The sequence below is a fragment of the Aethalodelphis obliquidens genome, unplaced genomic scaffold (genome assembly GCF_003676395.1).
Source record: "Aethalodelphis obliquidens isolate GAN/ISIS:26980383/991018 unplaced genomic scaffold, ASM367639v1 scaffold85, whole genome shotgun sequence".
NCBI classification, from domain to species: domain Eukaryota; kingdom Metazoa; phylum Chordata; class Mammalia; order Artiodactyla; family Delphinidae; genus Aethalodelphis; species Aethalodelphis obliquidens.
Window position 1 is genome coordinate 777,911 of NW_020838029.1, and position 18,916 is coordinate 796,826.

At 48.4% G+C, this 18,916-nt stretch overlaps 1 protein-coding gene across 7 annotated transcripts in view; it reads right to left on the bottom strand.

The window, feature by feature from the left end:
• The window catches only part of LAS1L (LAS1 like ribosome biogenesis factor), a 19,728-nt gene extending 4,487 nt beyond the window's left edge, over window positions 1–15,241 (bottom strand). For 2 of the 7 annotated variants that reach the window (XM_027093674.1, XM_027093675.1), the window contains exons 1-12: window positions 14,826–15,239; window positions 13,923–14,048; window positions 12,844–12,913; window positions 11,931–12,012; window positions 11,197–11,481; window positions 10,867–10,913; window positions 9,896–10,005; window positions 8,068–8,153; window positions 7,655–7,705; window positions 7,135–7,341; window positions 6,630–6,777; window positions 997–1,541 (exon numbers count right to left, since the gene is read on the bottom strand). In XM_027093674.1, coding sequence (XP_026949475.1) covers window positions 997–1,541; window positions 6,630–6,777; window positions 7,135–7,341; window positions 7,655–7,705; window positions 8,068–8,153; window positions 9,896–10,005; window positions 10,867–10,913; window positions 11,197–11,481; window positions 11,931–12,012; window positions 12,844–12,913; window positions 13,923–14,048; window positions 14,826–15,016 — 1,948 coding nt within the window. In that variant the 5' untranslated portion in view covers window positions 15,017–15,239. Of the gene's footprint in view, window positions 1–996; window positions 1,542–6,629; window positions 6,778–7,134; window positions 7,342–7,654; window positions 7,706–8,067; window positions 8,154–9,895; window positions 10,006–10,866; window positions 10,914–11,196; window positions 11,482–11,930; window positions 12,013–12,843; window positions 12,914–13,922; window positions 14,049–14,825 lie in introns of all 7 variants that reach the window. The other 5 variants (XM_027093672.1, XM_027093671.1, XM_027093676.1 and 2 more) reach the window with 5 other exon arrangements.
• Window positions 15,242–18,916: the final 3,675 nt, after the last annotated feature.

Consider the following 18,916-nt stretch of genomic DNA (forward strand, 5'->3'; position numbering starts at 1 on the left):
ACACACACACACACACACACACACACACACACACACACACACACACAAATATGTTCCCCCATCTGTAGCACTCAGGGCCTTTATGTCCCAGCCCTTCCACACACACGTCCATAAGGGCAAAGACTTCACTTTCCCCCTAAGCTCTTTCACTGCTTCCCCTTTCTCTCCCTATTGTTCCCCACCAAGCCTACCCCACAGCATACCCAGTCCCAGCCCCAGGCTCCATCACATGGGCTGTGCCCCATGTCTACCCCTGCCTCCAGCGTGTACACATACACACATGCCCATGTGCACACATCAGACTGTTCATTCCTGCGGAGTCCCCCTGCCTTAAGCTTCCTGCTCCCCAACCCAAATGAGGGCATTCAAAAAACCACCCTCAGGAGCTGACTCATGTTCCTCCACCTACCATTCAACCCCCTGCTCCCTCCTGGCTTTGTCTCACTAACTTGCATACTCACCAAAAAACTGCACTGCTCCTTATTCTCCCCCTTCTGATCTCATTTCCACTTCCACTGACTGAATACCCTTGGGTTCCTTCTTTCTCATACACACAGCAAAATCCTGTCCTATCACCAACCAGCCTCCACGTGTCCATACACATTCACATATACACAGAAAGCACTATTCTTTGGCTCCTTGCCCTGATCACTGCACATGAAAAACACACGCAGAATCATACATATATCAACCACCTAACTCTAGCTTTCTGTGTTTTGCTGCCCAGTGCCCACACCCACACCAACCTCTCTGAATATGCTCTCTGCATGAGGCAGCTGGCAGCATGACAGTGCTAAGGTCCCTGGCGCTCACATGCTCCATCTTAAGGGGGAGGGAAACCAGCTGTCATCCACACACCAGGCTGTCTCCCAGGCTTGCCTCATGCTGGCTACCTCCTGCTACTTTCCATCCTTTCTCTAGGGTGAAGGGAAGCCTCAAGAGCCAGCCAGAGAGGGAAGATAGATGTGGGGAGAAAGTGGATATCAGGCTTCTTACCTGAGCTAACTTGCCATGTAGAGCCCTCTAAAGCTCCTCTTTTCTGGGCCAGGAGCCTGGCATTCTCAGCAGTGGGGGACTCTTCCTCCATAGAGAAAGGCCCCACTTCCATCCTGTCTTCCTCCTCCTCATCTTCGCCGTCATCGTCATCATCATCGTCGTCGTCGTCGTCGTCGTCATCATCACCACCTTCCTCCTCCTCCTCCCACTTCTGGTCATCATTTTCCTCTTCCTCCTCCTCTCCCTCCTCCTCTTCCATCTGGTCTTCCAAGGCCTCTTGCTTCTTCTTCTCATCTTCCTTGGCATCATTAAGGCTGCCCTGTTCCTCCTGTTGCTGGGCTTCTCCTTCAGGTCCAGAGCTCGAGCCAGCTGGTTTGAGGCTCCAGTACAGGCTGTCCAGTGTGTATGGAGACTTCCCAATGGGGGAAGCCTCTGAGCCCTCCTGCACCAGGTTGTTTTCTCCACTCTGGGTATAAATGGAACAGATGCGCAGCAGCTTCTCCTGCTCCTCGTCTGGCAGGACCTGCCCCATGGCTTTGAAGATGCTGAGCAGAGGGATGGAGTAAGAAAGATTCAAAATCTCAAGTCATTTTATATCCCAAAAGTCCAGTTTCAATTTGGTCTCTGAGCTTCCAGACCTGCCTCTGAAAGGCAGTGCAGTAGAGCAGACAAAACACAGATACAATAGGGCCATGGACCCTGAACGAGCTCTGTAATTCATCTCTGTGGCTCACTTCCACTCTCAGTAAAATGAGGACAATAATGGCACCTAACTTAGAGGGTTGTTGAAAGGAGTAAATAAGATAGCTCACACAGAATGCCTGGCACAGTGCCTGGCACATAGTAAGCAATCAATAAATGAGAGCTATTAATCTGTACTGAAATGCTATATAAATACACAAACTAGCCAACAGGCCTGCAGGGCTGGACATGAGAATAGATCCCTCTCTTTAGCCGAGCAATGTATCCTGAGCTCCAAAGATATGCCTGGAAGTGTGCTGTGCTCCTTCTGCATGGAACACAAAGTGTGATCCCTTTTGGGAGACAACTACAGCCCAGCCTGGAATGGAGGAAAAGAAAAAAAAAAAGCAGCAGCTGACAAGACAAAGCAGAATGTGGGCGGGAGGCCAGATGAGCAATGCAGACCTGGGCACTGCAGGAGCTGGGGGGAGGCAGAGAGCACAAGGAGGGCAGGAGAGATCAAGGGAAGGCTTTGTGCAGAGACAAGAGCGAGCACACCGGGCTGTGTGCATGCGGTGAGAGTAGCCTGGCTCGAGCGGAAGGGCTGTGCTGAGCAGCTGTGGGAGCAAGAGAAGCCTGCAAAGGTTAAGTGTGTGTGTGTTGGGTGGAGGGGGTCATCTGACGTGTGCTCAAGCACAGGTGAAGGCTGCATTTCTGAAGATCACCATGGTGACCATGTGGAGGATGGCCTGGGTGGGGCAGCCTGGAGTCAGGGAGACCAGGGAGAGTCGGTGAGGGCTGACCTAGGGCACTGGCAGCAGCGATGGGAGGGAGAGAAGCTATGAAGGACAGACAGACAGAGAGCAGGGCTTGGTGATCAGATGGTAGAGGGGAAGGCAGAGGGGAGTTAAAGATGACGACATCGTGCATACAAAGGACGGCGCTAACAGCAAAACCACCAACAAACACAGAGCGGTTGGGAAGGAGAGCTCCTGGGGAGGAAGAGGGTGAGTACCCCTTGCAGAGCCTCACATAGAACTGGGCACCCAGCAGGCACCTGGTCACCGCTGGAGGCATGGTAGGATGGACAGATGGATAGTTTCCTTCTAAGTGTATTGAGTTTGAATTGTGGGTTGTTCACAGAAGGAAGGGCCATGTGCTCAGCGGGCTGTTTTCTCTCTGGGCCCCATAGGCAGACCAGACACATAGGTGTGGTTGCTGGTCACTGGCTGCTGGGGGTAGGGCTGGGAGCTAGTGACTCCACTGGGAGACCCTCTCTGCAGGGCTAATTTCACATTCCAAGATGGCACTGGCTCAAACTGACTTGATATTGGCTGGCTGGGGGAAGCTCTCAAAAAGCTTCCAGCCTTACTACTAAGAGGAAAAGCCAGAGAGAAACTCTCTTCCCTCTCACTGTGGTCCATTTGTAGGATTAATAATAAATATTCCCAGGTACTTTATGTTGGCAAGATGCCATATTACCACTGTTTATTATTATTACACACCCACTCTCTCAAGCTGTCTAGTCTGACCACTGAGGTGCAGGGGTGACATGAATCTTAAAATCCATCTCCTTCCTCGGGTTTGCCTGGTCACAGCTAGGGACTGAGAAGGTCACAGGTCAGACTGGTGGAAAGAAGGTGGACTTTGGACTCATAAGCCCTGGGCCCAAATCCCTGTCCCACCACCAACAAATTGCATGACTTTTGGATAAGTCACTTCACACTATTCAGAACCTTGGTGTCTTTTTTATCTGTGAAATAAAAGTATATAATATCTCCACCTCCAAAGACTGCTGTGTCAAGTTAAATGAAAATGCTTCTACAAACACAGCACCATGTCCGACACTTAATTGCCAGTGGTATCTTTTATTTTTCCTGTGGGGAAAAGAAAAGTCATGTTCTGTATGTGCAATCTAATGGAACACTGTAGAAAGAGCACAGGAGTAAGGACAGTATATCTGGAATCTGGTTTCTGGCCCCAGCTCTGACTTGCAGACTTGTTACTGACTTGCAGCCTAATACCTGGGGAAATCCCATTTCCCAATCTGTGTAACAGGATGATTAGGACTAGATTCACCGATTATCTGCGAAAGGCAGGATCTGTGCACAAGAAATCGTACCCAAGTGAGCCGCTGTTACTGCTGGCATGTGTCGCATCCCGCTGGTATGCTTGGGTTGGGAGAAGATCTCTGTGGTCCAGACTTCTCCAAGACCAGCAGCTTCCACTCTGTAGGCACTTAGGATTGGAAAGTACCTTGAAGGCCACTTATCCAACCTTTCCATGCTGCTCTTTTCATTCCCTCCCCCCATTACATACATATGCCATATTCCTTCAGAATTTTGAAATTTCCTTTATTCTTTCTCTTGCTGGAATTGCTCAAATGCCTCTAGGATTTTTTGGTTCTCCTCCCAGTTTCCCACCCATCCATATCACTTCCAGTCTAGAGCATACACATCTGGAGATTTGGCTGTTTGGTTCAGTCTCATCTCCTGGAGGTCTTGAACTGGCTGTCTTTTGTCAACAAGGCTACTTTTTTCTCTTATAAGTTACTTATAAGATACAACTGTGCCCCAAATGTCATTAGGGTTCAAGAAAGACTTTCTGACTCCATGGGAAAGATCAGGGGACTAAGACGGTCTTAGCATCCAGACTCCCACTTCATTTATTCCTCAAGCCTGGACTCAGCTCCCACCAAAGACAGCACTGCTGGCAATGAGACAGCAGAGTACAGTTCAGTTCAGCATTTACTGAGGTTTATTTGGGGCCTGGACTTGCATGGCGTGCTGGGGCACAGATGGCTAATGCAGAACCCTTGTCCTTGAAAAGCTTAGTCTGATAGAGGGAAGGAGACACTAGGGGAAATAGACACGAATCTCAGATTTGAGAAGTACTTGAGAGAATCAACATGACACGGTAGATAGTGCTGCCACCAAGTGAGATAGGGAGCAGAGGAAGAAGTTCACTTTGGGGCTGGGGTGGGGAGTAAGATGACCCATGCTCTTTTGGTCACAGTAAGGTGACTGGAGGCCATCTAAGGGGAGATATCTGGCATGCGGTCAAATACAGGAGGTTTAATCTTAGGGGAAAGGCCTGAGCTAGATAAAGAGATTTGAGCTTTGGCACTTTACTGGAACTAGTAAAAAAGCACAGGCATTTGAAGGAGGGAGTGGTAAACAGCATCAATGCGGCAGACAGGCAATGGACAAGGGCCCACTGGATTTGGTAATTAGGTCAAAGCAGCTCTGGGGATGAATGCCAAATTGCAGCAGCTTGAGGAGTAAGAAGGTAGTGAGGAAATTGAGACTGCTGAGTATAGACTACTCTTTTGAGATGTTTTGATAGGAAAGGAAGGAGTGATAAGCTAGTGATAACCCAACAGAGGGATGCAGGGTCAAAGGAGATTTTGCTTGTGTTGTTGTTGTTGTTGTTTGGTTTAAAGATAAGAAAAACTCAGGCACTGTTCACAGGTTGAAGAGTAAGAGCCAGTAGAGCAAAGGAGAGGCTGGGGTGAGGCCCCAGTGATGCTAGCAGAGAGCACAAGTGGAGGGAAGGCTTTGAGGTTGGGCAAGGCCACCTCATACTGAGACTGGCGACAACGTTGAGTGTAGCCGAAGATCAGTTCATGAGGGCTGGACCTCAGGTCAAGGGGGCCCTGCTGGAGGCCTCCATGTGCTTGAGGAAGCTAGGGTGAAATGGGAGGGGGGGATGGGGCTTGAGATGAGTGGTAAGGTTTTCAGAACAGTCAGGAAACAGGAGAGAAAGTGGGCAGAAAACAAGTAAAAGTTCAGACAAGCAGAACTGAGGCCTGGCTTGAGATTAAAAATCATACCTCTGCAGTGGCAGCAATCTGCAGGGCTATGTGGTTTTCTCCAGCAGAGCTCAGCTACCCGGGCTGAGGAGTGGGAGAAGCAGAGTGGGGAGGATCACTCCTAGCTTGGGGGTTTGCAAGTCAGACACACCAAGGGATGGGCAGAGCTGAGGATGCTGATGATGGGTGGTTGAAGTGATCAACCACAGATAGGATTGAGGGGAAGCAAAATTGAGGCGGGTAAGAAATGGAGGGATGGAGGTCTGGAGGCAGGCAAAGAGCAGATGTTGTGGGATGCGACGGTGAGAACTGGTAGGACAACAGGTGGTGGTCACCGAGTGGGATGCTGGGATGTAAGCTTTCAGAGGTGGAATAGCTCTGAGTGATGGAAGTGGGTTGCTGAGTGTAGTGGAGAATGAAGGTCACTGGAGGTGAGGAGCTGCAATGTCAGATGGGTCACTCAAATGAAACAGATATCATTCCAGAAAGCAGGAAGAGAATTGGGTGCTAAAGCCTTCCATGAGTATGAGGGAAGTGGCTCAGGGTCAGGAAATGACAGAAAAAAAGGGAGACAACCACAGGTATTTACAGGAACCAGCGCAATATTCAGTTTGACCACAGCACCCAGAGTAGACTGGGTAAAGGGGAATCACAGGAGGTATGGTTGTCATGATAGGTTGGGGCAGAATCAGAAAGATCTTTGAATGTCAGGCTAAGAAGCCTAGACCTCATTAGGAAGGCAGTAAGGAGCCACTGAAGGTAGTTAAGCATCTATGAGAGGTATATTTTGGGAAGATAATAGAGACAGCACTGGGCGTAAAGTCAGAAGAATGGGTTCAATAATAAACAGCAGCTACCATTTATTGTGCACTTACTCTGTACAGGCCACTGTGCTAACCACTCTAGGGGGGTTGCCTTGTCCATTTTCATACTGGACTCAGTTCAGCCACGTCTTAAGCTCTGTGATCTTAGGCAAGAATACCCTACCCTCTCTGGGACTCAATTCTCTCATCTGTTAGTAGGACGGCGACAGGACTAGATGTCCTTGCAAGGGCTCGTCCAACTGTGCCATTCTAGGGCTGTGTGGCCCTGAGGCCTGCAGGGTCTCACCCTCTTACCGAATGGAATTCAAGAGACTTACAGCTGAAGGAGTTGGGGGCTGGCCCAGCAAGGTGAACCCAAGCAGGACTCAACCACCTGGGGCCAGTCAAGGGAGGCAGAGCAGTTGAATAGCCTCCAGTTCTTCCTCGCTTCCCACTGGCTTGCAGAAAACCGGCGGGCGTTCCGTCCTGAGAGAGAAGAGAGGGCCTGAGGAGAAGGAACTAGAAATCCCCCCCACCCAATCTTGCACCTTGAAAAGCTTGGCTCTGCCCATCCCTGTCTCCCCAGACTCCGACTCCCCATTCTATACCTCCCAATTGCTCAAAGTATTCAGGACCCTTTGCCCCAGTCCAGTTTACTTGGTTCTGAGAAGAAAAATGTGAAGGGAGATTTGTCCACTGCTGCTGTGGGGCCCTCTTGGGCAGACCTAAACCTTTCACAAGGGATGTGTCCTCCTGGTGCTATTCAGTCAAGAGCTGAGCACAGTGGCAGATGCTCTTGCCTGGGCTGCATTAGGCCCTGGGGCTAGGGCTAGTCTCCCTCACCAGTTTTGGTGTTAGCCACGATCAGTTCAATGGTCCATCTGAGGATGTAGGTGGGCCGGATCCCAGTGTCCCCCAGGGCTGGCAGCTCAGAGAGCATCCTTTCCAGCAGGGCCTGTGTGAAGGTCTGGGAGTGGAGGCCCCTGAGCAGGGGCTGCCAGAATTGAGAGAACGGCCTTGGCACCAGGACGTCATTCAAGTCCACGTTTTCTGGTTTGTGAGAAACACCCATTGACAGGAAAAGGGGAGGCAGGGAGGGAGAGAGAAGGAAGGAGGAAGGGAAGAAGGCGAGAAAGGGAAAGAGGTAGAGAGAGAAGGAAGAGAGGAAGAGGAGGAGAGAGAGGGAGAAGAAGAGGGGGCCCCACCAACAATAACAGAGTTGCCACCGCAGAACAGGAGGAAAGAGGAAAGTAGAAGAGCGGGGAGAGAAACCAGTTAGTATCTGGTAAACAACAACTGACTCAAAATAGAATATAAAAGAAAAAGAGTTCTGGTTCTAGCTTCGGCTTTGTCAATAACTCACTGTGTGACTTTGGGTCAGTACTTTCCCCTCTCTGGACCTCAGTCTGCCCATCTGTAACATGAGGATGTTGGACTAGATGACCTCACAAGGCCCTTCCAGTTCTGCTGTTCTAGCTCTCTACCAAGTGGCTAGATCACAATTAACATAGCACAATAATGGCATTAAGACCCCCACCCCCACCCCAGCCCACCCCAGCCCACCTCACCCCACCCAATTCCAGGCCACCTAAGGATAGCCCAATAACTACTTATCAGTGGGGCTACATGTTCTGCTCAGCCAAGAGGGCTTCCAGTAGCTATGGAACAGCAGTAAACAGCCCTTACCTCCCAGTCCAGGGCCACCCAGCCCACCCCTGGTGTTCTTGCCCAGGATACACAGTACCCTAAGGCTGCATCGAGCCTCCAGGACCCTACCTTCATAGTCTAACTGCAAAGCCGCCAACTGTTCAAATGTGGGGATGAGAAAGCCGTCATCCAGAAAAGCATCTAGCAGAGCCTCCCTGGAGCAAGAGGACACTAAATTAAGTAAAATGAAACAGGCAGAAGACCCTCTTCTACTCCCCTACCCACTCCCAAGGCAGCTAATGCCTTTGACTCAAATGGCCAAACCAGCATGGGGGAAAAGGAAGGCAGATGACAGTTGGTTCTCAGGCCTCAGCCTCCCTGAGTCAGGGGCTGAGCCAAAGACTGGGATCTGTGGGTTTTGAACAAGCATTTACCTAGCACAGGCAAATCTAAGGCCCATAACAAGGGCAGTAGTGGCTTAACAAGTCCGAAAGCACAGATGAAGAAAAGTCCCAGGCCCACAAAGGAGTTAAATGCCTGAGGTTATAGGGTCAAGGGCTTTTAGACTTTAGTTCCTGCTTAGTCTTTGTTTCCCTTGACAGTCCTCCAGTCTCCTACCGCTTCCCTTCTCCCTGGTTACCCTCTTTCAGATCTTACAAGCAGAAACTTTGGGGACTCAATTGCTGGGCCAAATATTATATTATTCTCATTCCTAAGGACCCCAAGAACCCAGAACTAAGATACAGAGGTTAAAAGTATAAGCTATAGGGGTAATCTCTCATCCCCATCTAGCTTAAACCAAAACCAGCAACATCCAGCTGTCTCCTCCAGAGCTAGCAGTTCCCTAAGAGAGGCTCTCCTAGCTGATTGGGCTGAGGGGGAACAAGAGCTCCCAAGGTGTCTCAATGTCTGGAGAGTTGTCATGCTCAGATCCCTCCCTCTACCAGGCTCAAGGAGGAAAGAGTTGTCCTTCCATCCATCTCCCATCTCCTCAGGTCAGTATGCAGGAAGAGCACTTAAAACAGTCAGCCAGTTGCCTGCTCAGCATGACCAGGCAGACGCTACTGTATAGCACAAGGATAGTTTTCCAAGCTACGGAGGGGGCCACCACTCACCCCTTTACTGAAGGGTACAGCTAAGAAGCCTAGGCTGGGCAGACACTGATAAAACACCTTTGGAACTACTGGTATCCTGGGAATAAAGAAGACGCCAGGGACAATCCTAACCTGCACTGCAGGCTCCCCACCCAGGCCCACTCTGCCACATACACCACCTTCCTATACTCTCCGCTCCATCCCAGATTCTTTCCAACCTCTTCCCAAAGCCCTTTCCAGCTGAATGTAGGTAGCAAGCCCCAAAGAGCCAGGGAGGAAAGGAATGGATAGACACTGTCTGCTCTGACTGAACTGAGTACTACTTTGAGGGGAAAATAAGGCTCATGGCCATACTGGGTGGGTCAGTGGGGACTTAGTCTTTGGAGGATCCAGGCCCTGGGAAGGCCCCTCCTCTCTCTCCTCAACCACAATTATCCAGGGGATGTTGATCCTCTCTAATAGCAGTTCAAAAGAGACCAGCAGTGCCTACCATATATCTTTTACCTCAAACTCGGACAAGAGATCGGCAGTGAAAAAGCAAAAGGTTAACGGCTTTTCCTAGTTGCCAAGAGCTCCACATACCACTGGACAAACAGGAACAAAGCTGGCCAGGGGATGGATGACGGTAGACATTCCTGCCTCTGGCCATTTCAGTTACTCAGAGTAGGCAAACCCCACCTGGTAGCTGGCAGGGTTTGGGGAAGAGGATCATGTGAAATGCAAGGTCACCCGTGGTGGGTCAAGGTTATCCCTGGGATTTCCTACAGCAGAGGTTGGCAAGCTGGGATATGAAAACCAATTTCAGTGAGGCTGCTACGCTCTACCCTAGAGAGTAGGCAGCCCCTGATTACCTAGTTACACACCTGTTCTCCCATGTAATGCCCTTGAGCTCTGCCAGGATGCATTCTACAGGTGGGGACAGGTTATTCCACGCCTTAATGGCCTGAGGTAAATACCTAAATTTCTCCAGCACCTGCCAGCAAAGAGGGTCCCATCAGAAGGCTGGTTCAGCCAGGTAACACCCCCCCATCCCTCCAGGATTCCTTCTCATAGGACCTCTCAGCATGTCCCTTCAGGGGATACGGCAGGGTATGCAGAGGTGAGCCCACAATGTCCCTATTGGTCCTGCAACTAAAAATATCCTGACTCTCAAACTCCAGACTTTCTCTTCTTCCTCCCTCCCCACCCTCCAAATTCCCTTGTTATTGTGGCTGTCAATAACCAGATAATCCAATACATAGATATCCAATGGGGGCATTTGGTTGGAGTTGGGCAGAGACCCTTGGACCAAGGGGTGAAAGGAAGCAATGGGTTATGGAAGAAAGTGAATCAGGAGACTCAGGTTCTTGTCCTGGTTCTATCACTAACTGCATATGTGACATTGGGCCAGTCATTTCACTCATCCATGGCTTCAATTTCTTCATCTGTGAAAAGGAAGGGTTGAGGTGAATGGTTTCTAAGCTTACCTCCCTTCCTGCTAAAACAGCACCCCTCAAGCTCACCTGATCTAGGAAGGTTCCTGGACGCCATCTGCTGATCAGCTGCAGTACCGCAGGTCTAAGCAACCACCTAAACCCTGTTGTTCCCTACCACCCAGTGGGACCGATTATCCACAAACTTCCAGTGATGTGCAGGATCGGCCAACTGGACTCTGCTCCTCTTGTCTCCTTCCTACTTCCCCTCTCTCTCTTTCCAAGAAGAGTTTTGGAAGAGCTTTCCAAGCTTTGCCACTTTTCTTTAAATTTCATTCTCAAGACTTCTCTCAGGTAGCTGGCAAGGGGGAAGAAATGGCTGGGGCAGATGAAAACAGGCCAAGTCAAGGGCACTTTCTTACCTTAAACTGCTCCTCTTCATAGGATACCAGCAGTTCTCGGGCCCTTTCTGAAAACAGAATAGGGAAACAGATAGAGCAGCCAGCCCTGTGCCTTGCTCCTGATGGAATTTTGAGCCCTCTCACCTCATTTCTTGAGTTGTAAATTGGGAACTAGAATTCTTGGCTCTCCTGCCTCATGGAGCTCAAGGAAGATGATTTGTGACAGTAATTTTTTTAAGCTAAGCCTCACCACAACCCCAGAGGAAATACTGAGCCAGGGAAATAACCAGAGTCAACCTAAGTCCGAGTCTTCCAAGCTCATGGGCCCCTTTCTGTATCAAGGACACCTACCATACAACTCTTTATGTCTCACAGCCTTTTGCCAATGTGGATCAACCTCTTTGTTGCCTTCGCTGTCTCCATCAGCCTTAACATCCAGCTCTGAACCTTTCTCCTCATCCTTAGGCTCTGGTTTCTGTTCTGTGATGTCATCAACGACAATGTTCTTATCTTCCTCTTGGTCTTCTTCATCTGTCTCTTCCCTGTCCTCCTCCAACTCCCAGGTCTCTCTTAGGCTGTTCTCCAGTTGGCGGCACCAGTAGGTCTTCTGGAGCCAATCCAGGACAAAGTAACAGCCTAAAGGAGGGGAGGAAGGAAGGCAGTGCCATAGTAACAGCCCAGGCAAGCAGCTCCTAGCAGGCCTCCAGCCTCATCTTGCTAACATTATGGGGAGGCCCCAGGTAAGAGGCTTGGCTCCAAGGAAGCACAAATCTCAAATATCTAGAAGCAGCCCCTCTTGCTCTGGGTTATCCCCGAGTTCTTTGCTTCCTCCCACTCACCAGCACATTTCCTAGAAAAAACCTATACCAGACTTGAAGATGGGATGCCAAAAACGGCACGGGGCTAGCAAGTGGGAGAACAGAGACTCCTTAAAGTTTGTGTCCAAGGCAAATGCCTCACTCACCTCACCCTAGTCTCAGCTCTGACCCCAAGTGAAGACCCTCCTCCCTCTCTCTCCCCCCACAGTGCCACGTAGCCCAGGCCTCTGGGCTAAACTGTGATAGGTATACTCCCTGGGGACTCACCCCTGCGGCAGTCATTTATATGGGGCATTTTCTTGTGGGTCAACTCATGGCGAAGTTCAACAATCCAATCCGGAATGTTCACCTGATTATGGGGGAGGGTGTGAGTGCAGAAATTAGAAAATATTAAAGCAGAAAGGGCCACAGAGATGAACTAACCTGGCTTCTCCCCATTTTACAGATAGAGAAACTGAGCTCCTGAGAGGAGGTTCCGTTCTTAGTGGCAGAGCCAAGATTAGGAACCAAGTCTCCTGATTCTCTTTACGCTCTGTGGAAGTGATCTTGAAAATCAGAAGACACTCGCCTCCCCCAACCACCAACTACCCTCCTCCAATGAAGAGATTCCTGTGAATGAGCATTAACAATCACCTTCTTCAGCCTCCCTCTGCCCTTGTCTGTACCAGTTGCTCTCCCAGGGTACCCTTTACTCTCCCCTCTCTTCCTCCCTTCCTCCTTCTCTCCCAGACCTCCTCCAGGAAGCTTCTCTTGATGGCTGAGAACCTGTCTGCCATCTGGGTCTCTACACACCTCCCATACTCACTCAAGGCGGGAATGTCTTGCATTTTCACCCTGCTTGGCTGAGTTTGTCTCCTCCTTCAGACTGTCAACAACCAGAGGGCAGGCACTTTAACTGCCACCTCTTTCCTGTCCCCACTCAGGGGTGCATTGGGGTGCTTCAGCTTCACCTGGGCCACTCCCAGCAAGCTGGGCAGGCCAAGCCCACTGAAGATAGCAGCCATGAGCAAGGGAGCAGGTCTGCTTCTTTCAAGCTAGAAGTTGAGGCTCTGGGGTTCTTGCTGGGCTTGGCTGACAGTGATGGGATGAGCTAGTCTGACTGTATCCATATCACCCCATGCCCCATTAGTGAGTCCTCCTGAGAAGAGAGAATTTAGCAAGTCTACTTTATCATACACACCTCCTGAGCCAGGAACTTAAGAGGGAGCTTGGCAAACTTTGTCTTCCTCTCCGAGATAAGGTTCACAAACCTGAGTTTGGGGGAGAAATAAGTGGCATAGCCCAAGTAACTGTTTTATTCAAACCAGTGGGGCTTTAAAACACCTTGCTGAGTTACTGTCAACTTGCATTTCCACAACCTTTCCAATGACTGTTCTGTCCTGTTCTTATGGTTGGTGTCAACCAGAGCAGGAATGGTTCCATCCAGTCTAACATTTACTGAGACTCTGCCCTGTACTGAAGCCATACAAATGAATAAGACACTGCTCTGGCCTTGAAGAGTTCAGTCTAGGATAAATAATCATGACATAATATAATATATTATGCTAGAACATAATATGTTATAAATGCTACAACAAAGGACTACATCAAATGATATGAGGAGCACAGCTAAACAATGGAGAAGGTAAGAAGAGCTAGGGAGGACCTCAAGGCAGACAAGGCAAACAGTATGAGCTAAGCAAAGACTCTGACAGATGAGAAAACTCAGAGGCAACCTTTTTCCTGATGTACATGATACAGCTAGAACCACTCTGAGTCGCTTTGTAAATCAGGAACTCCTGGCCCATGTCTCCATTTCCACAACTCAGTAACCTTTCAGTGTTCGTGGAGAGAATGGAAAAAAGGTGTAGGTAGGGGTAGGATTAGAAAATCCACATTAAATCATGGGCAAGGGCATTGAACCATGTAGAAAAGTTCCTCTGGGTGAAAGAGTAAAAGGGGGAAAGTAAATCAAACTGTCAAGGCTGGAAGAGACCCATAGAGACCACTTGGTCTGAACCACCCCCCACCCAACATTCCAAAGAGAGGGAAAGAAAAACGGAAGAGAGAAGGCTCTCAGGAAAAAAGAGGAATGTGTGTTAACAGGGGGTACCAAAAGCTGTCACATTAAGCAATCATAAGGTGACCCATACACAGGGACACACAAGGCTTTTTGCTTCAGGTAGAACCCAAAGCCAAACTTTGCTTATCATGTGCTAAGCCCATGCCCCCCCCCCTCAAAAAACCACCCCCCCACACCCCTACCCATGTAGGTCTTACCTGACCAATGCCATGCCATAGAGCAGTCTAAGTTCATCAGTGCCCAAGCCACCAGTTACATCCATGAGCTTACAGCGTACCAGGTCTGCAGTAGAAGCCACTGCCAGGGGGAGTTCGTTGCCTAACCTAAAGGGCCACAGTCCAGCACCATCATAAAGGTCCTTTACACAGGCCCACCCTCCATCTCAGAACCTAGGTTGTAGGTTATTGCAATTATATACTGGCTCAAGAGTGTGTGGATAGACACAAATCAAGAAGCTGGGAAGAGGGAGGGTAATGTCCCTGGGATCCAATAGTACACAGGACATGAGAGGCTGGTTTAGGACATACAAAGGATATCTAACTGCTACACAGCCAATCAACAATTAAGTGTGGACACACTCCTTTCTTTCACCGTGAAACCCTCAACTCTTTCACCCAGAGAAGACCTTATTCTTGGAGGCATTAGCCCCTTGTCTGCTCCCAACTAAATCTTACCAACTGGACTGAAGCGCTCCATTCAAACATGCTTTTGCAGGCAAGCTCCCCCCACCCCCTTTCTATTTCGAATCAGAAATCCACCCTAGAGTGCTACTCCTTAAGACAAGGCTGGCTCAGCCACAGCGGTGCCCTCTCATCGGCACCCACCCCAAGATGAGAGAAGGTAAGGATCAAAGCTCACAGACTTGACAAAAGGGCTGTTGAGGCACACCCCGTTTCTTTCCGCAAAAGGGATTAGTGCACGAGCTTGGCTGCGACCTTCCCCCGGGCACTTGGGAGACAAGCAATGCCCAAACTACGCGTAGCGGGGGGCCATTAGGCATTTAGGAGAAAACTGGGTAATAAGGCCTTATGGAAATTCTACAAAGGAAGAGGTGAAGTGCCACCAGCACGCAGGCAGGAGGGCTAAGCCTGCCGCCTTACCTGCTCCTCCACACGGTGATGCGGTTCAGCGCGTACCGCTGCAATTTATGGTCGTCAGAGAACAGATACACTGTCACCTGATCCCACTCGGCCCTACTGAGCCAGGCGACCACGATGCGCTGGGCCCAGAGTGGCGGCGACCCTTTCTCTTTGACGCACTTTCCGCACCACGCACTCCACACGCGATCCATCACCCGGGGACTCAGGCCTGGCTCAATCCCGGATTACCACCAGACACCGGGCTCGTTGCCAGGCTTTGGGCCGCCGCACTCCGCACAGCCTCCAGCTCAACGTGCTACCCTCACTCCAAACCGCCGCCGCAACAGCAACCAATGGGAGAGTGTGACCCCGACGCAAGCCCGCCTCCCACCGTTAGCGCGGCAAATCGAAACGCGAGAGCTAGAGGCTGACCAAACCACAAGTTGCGGGAACGGCCTCTCCGACCGGAAGTGTTCTTTCCTCAAAGTAACCGTACCAGCTGCAAGCATTCAGCCTCAAGGTTCCGCTAATTTCCTGGTTGCTAACGGAATTCTGTCCCAGACCCGGAGGGACACTTCTGGGCTGCAGGAGGAATTTTAGTTTGCGCTCCCTGGCGGGCCGGGGAGGGATTGTGGGCGTCCAGTGTACTGGAAAAACGCTTAATGTTTTCATTGCCATGAATCAATACCTGATCCAGTAAAACACTATGGACTCTAAAGCAAGACTGCAGAACAAATATCTAGTACCTAAATATCTAAAGTTGGGTTAAAAAAACTCTGCTGGGTTTCACATCTGTACAGTGAGGAGCTTAGACTGGGTGATCTCTAGGTTCTTTTCCATAGCTGAAAATTGTAGGATTTTACTCTGCCAGCATTCCACTGCTATGTTGGTTTCAACATCCACAAAGGTATACTTAGTTTTTCTGTGCAATTTCTTGGGATTCTGGAGTTCTGGAGGGGAAAGCAATATTATGAAACCCTTCTGATTTTATGGGTTGGCTAAAATATGTTCAAGACTCTGTCCCAATCTTTCTCACAGAAGTTATTTTCCAATCTAACACATGAGAGAGAACTGTTGCTAACACTCTAACAGCATTGCTGGGAGTAACTCTTTTGCACTTTACATCAATAAATTCCAATCCATTCTCTATATGTGCTTCTTTCTCCAGCCATCTTCTCCTAAGATCTAGTCTGCCCATGGTTCTTGAATGATAGTTACTCTGTCCTGAGTAGCCATGCCAAACAGTAGGCGAGGTGTCTTCCAGAAACCAGATACCCTCTCCATGCTCAGGCTCTTAGCTGTGTGCAGGCAAAGACAGGGAGATGGCTTATATGACCCCTTAAGATTCAATCCAGTCAGAGAAGTTGCCAGGTCTGCAGGAATCATTCATGAACATTTTGGTTTAGAGGTTATTTTTGGATAGTACTTTTCAGGTAAAGGGCCCTATCCTTCCCCATTCCTTCCCTATGAATTTGAGGGTCTCCCTATTCCATGTGTTCCAAGAAAACTTGACAAAGCACATAACAAGAGTACCATGTCTAATATGTGGCAAATGAGGCCTGACACCTATTGAGAATTAGGAATTACTGGATCAAGTCTGTTAAGTAGTGATAGCTTTGAGGAGGCCCTGCATTAATTTCCTGTGGATGCTATAACAAATTTCCACAAACTTGGTGGCTTAAAACAACAGAAATTATCTCACAGTTCTGGAAGTCAGAAGTCTAAAATCAGTACAGTTTGGCTGAAATCAAGGTGCTGGCAGGGCCAGAGTCCTGCTGGCTATTCTAGGGGGAAATCCATTCCTTGTCTTTTTCAGCTTCTGGAGGCTACTGGCATTCCTTGGCTTATAGCCACATCACTTCAATCTTCAAAACCAGCATCTTCAAATGTCTCTCTGCTTTGTCTTCACTTCACCTTTTCTTGGTGTGTGTAAGATCTCCCTCTGCGTCCCTCTACTACATGTGATTGTATTTAGGGCCCATCTGGATAATGCAGGGTAATATCCCCATTTTAAGAACTTTAATTTAATTATATCTGCAATTAAATTTATTTTTAAAATTAATTTTACTGTATAAAATAGCATTCTTTTATTTATTTATTTTACAATATAAAGTAATGTTCACAGGTACCAGGGGTTAGGATGTGGATGTTCTGCCAGTGGGGGGGGGGCGTTGCAATTCAGCCTACCACAGGCACTATGGAATCTATCCTAGCACATGCTCAAGAATCCTAGGAATCCCTAGACATTTGATGCTGCAGGACACCTCTAGATGTGCCAGTGGGCTTGAATTAAATGAGCACTCTCCAAGTCTAAGGCATTGCTTGTAAAATCTTAAAGTGGATCAAATTTGTCTTCAAGCTACTGCTTCCCCTTATATGTTTCACCATTTCCCTCCCTCTACCCACCCCCAATTTGTGCATCCCATTCACCTAAGGCAGTCCTAAGGCCCCTTCTGAGCACCTGCCTATAAGTAGATGCCCTTCAAATCTCCAGCTCTGATCCTAATCTTTCTCTGGAGCTCCAGACCCATTTAATAATTGCACTCAATATCAACCTGTCCAAAACTAAAATATTTTCCCCATAAGTCTGCCCCCATCCAATAGCCTTCAATCCTAGTAAATGGCAACACTATTCACATAGTCATCCAAAGTTCAGTCTCTGCACTCAGACAACTTGGGCTTGAATTCTAGCTTCACCACCTACTATCTGTAAAAACTTGAGCAAGTTATTTAACTTCTGTATGCCTCATTTTCTTCATTTAAAAATGGAGAAAAAAGAGCACTTACTTCATAGGACTCTTATGTGGGTTAAAAGAGATAAGTGTAGAGCCCTTAGAACTGTGCTCAGCACATTGTAAGTACTTGAAATATTAGCCTATACTGCTTTTAACAGTATCATTGTCCACTATTCCACTTCCTCCCTCACCTCCATGCTGACCTTCCCCACAACTACATAATCTGTCTAGTAAATTCTACTTACTATTTTTTAAATTCAGTCCTCTCCTTGACATCCTCATGGCCATTGCTCTAGTTCAGGCCTTGATCCTCTCTGGATCATGTACTACTTTGCTAACCGATCTTCCTGCCTCCATCCCTTACACAGCAGGGAAGGGGTTCTCATAAACTGGAATCTAATCTTGTCAGAATCATAAATTCCTGGACTATTTTCCTGAAACAGCAGGCATTAAATGGCTTTTGAAGCATTTTTACAATTTGGCTCTAACCTACCTTATGTCTAGTTACTCCTTGTAGCACATTGAAGTTACAGCTGGTCTCTGAACATGCAAATCTCCTGTAAGCCGCTATGCCTTTATCTCTTACATTAGCACTATCAATAATGTTCTTTCCTCCCTCTTTTTGGCAAAAAATTATTCATCCTTTAAGATTCAACATCCTTTGTCAAATCTAGTTCTCTCATGCAGAGTAAATCTGTCAGGCCTTTCTCACCACAGGTTTCTCACCACACCACTACCCACATCTTTCTATTGGAGGAAGAGAAGGAAAGAAACATTTGCTGAATGCCTACCATGGGCCAGGCCCCATGCTAAGTGCTTGATAACATTAAACTTTACCTGAGCCCTGGGCTCCAAGAAAGCAGCCACAGTTGAAAAACTCCCTCACCCTTTCTTGTTCTAAAAAAGATGCTAATTGTATAGTAACACATTGCCCTGGCATATTCCGAGATCAGACCCTCTCCATACTTCCTCATGACTCCCATAGACTTGTGATGACTCTTTTGTTTACCTATGTCTATAAAACTCTAAATTTACTTTCTTTTCTTTGAGCCTTCTCCCTATGGCTATAACCTGAATAAAATCATCTCCTTAATTGCCCTGTGCATTTTATCTTTCACGTGGTGCTCACAATTCTATGAAGTTGGTTTTATTCTCATCAGTCTACAGATGAGAAAACCAAAGCTCAGCTGCATGGCTTTAAATGGTGCCATTAAGAAAGGAGGGAAATGCAATTCCCTCCCAGGTATATAAGGCTCTGAAGTCCAGGCTTTCCATAACCTCAGACATAGGCTATGATTTACCTGTTTACAGATCTGCTTCAGACCATGAAAGCTTCAAAAGTGGGGAAATCCAGGGCTTCAATCAGCCTTATCCTTG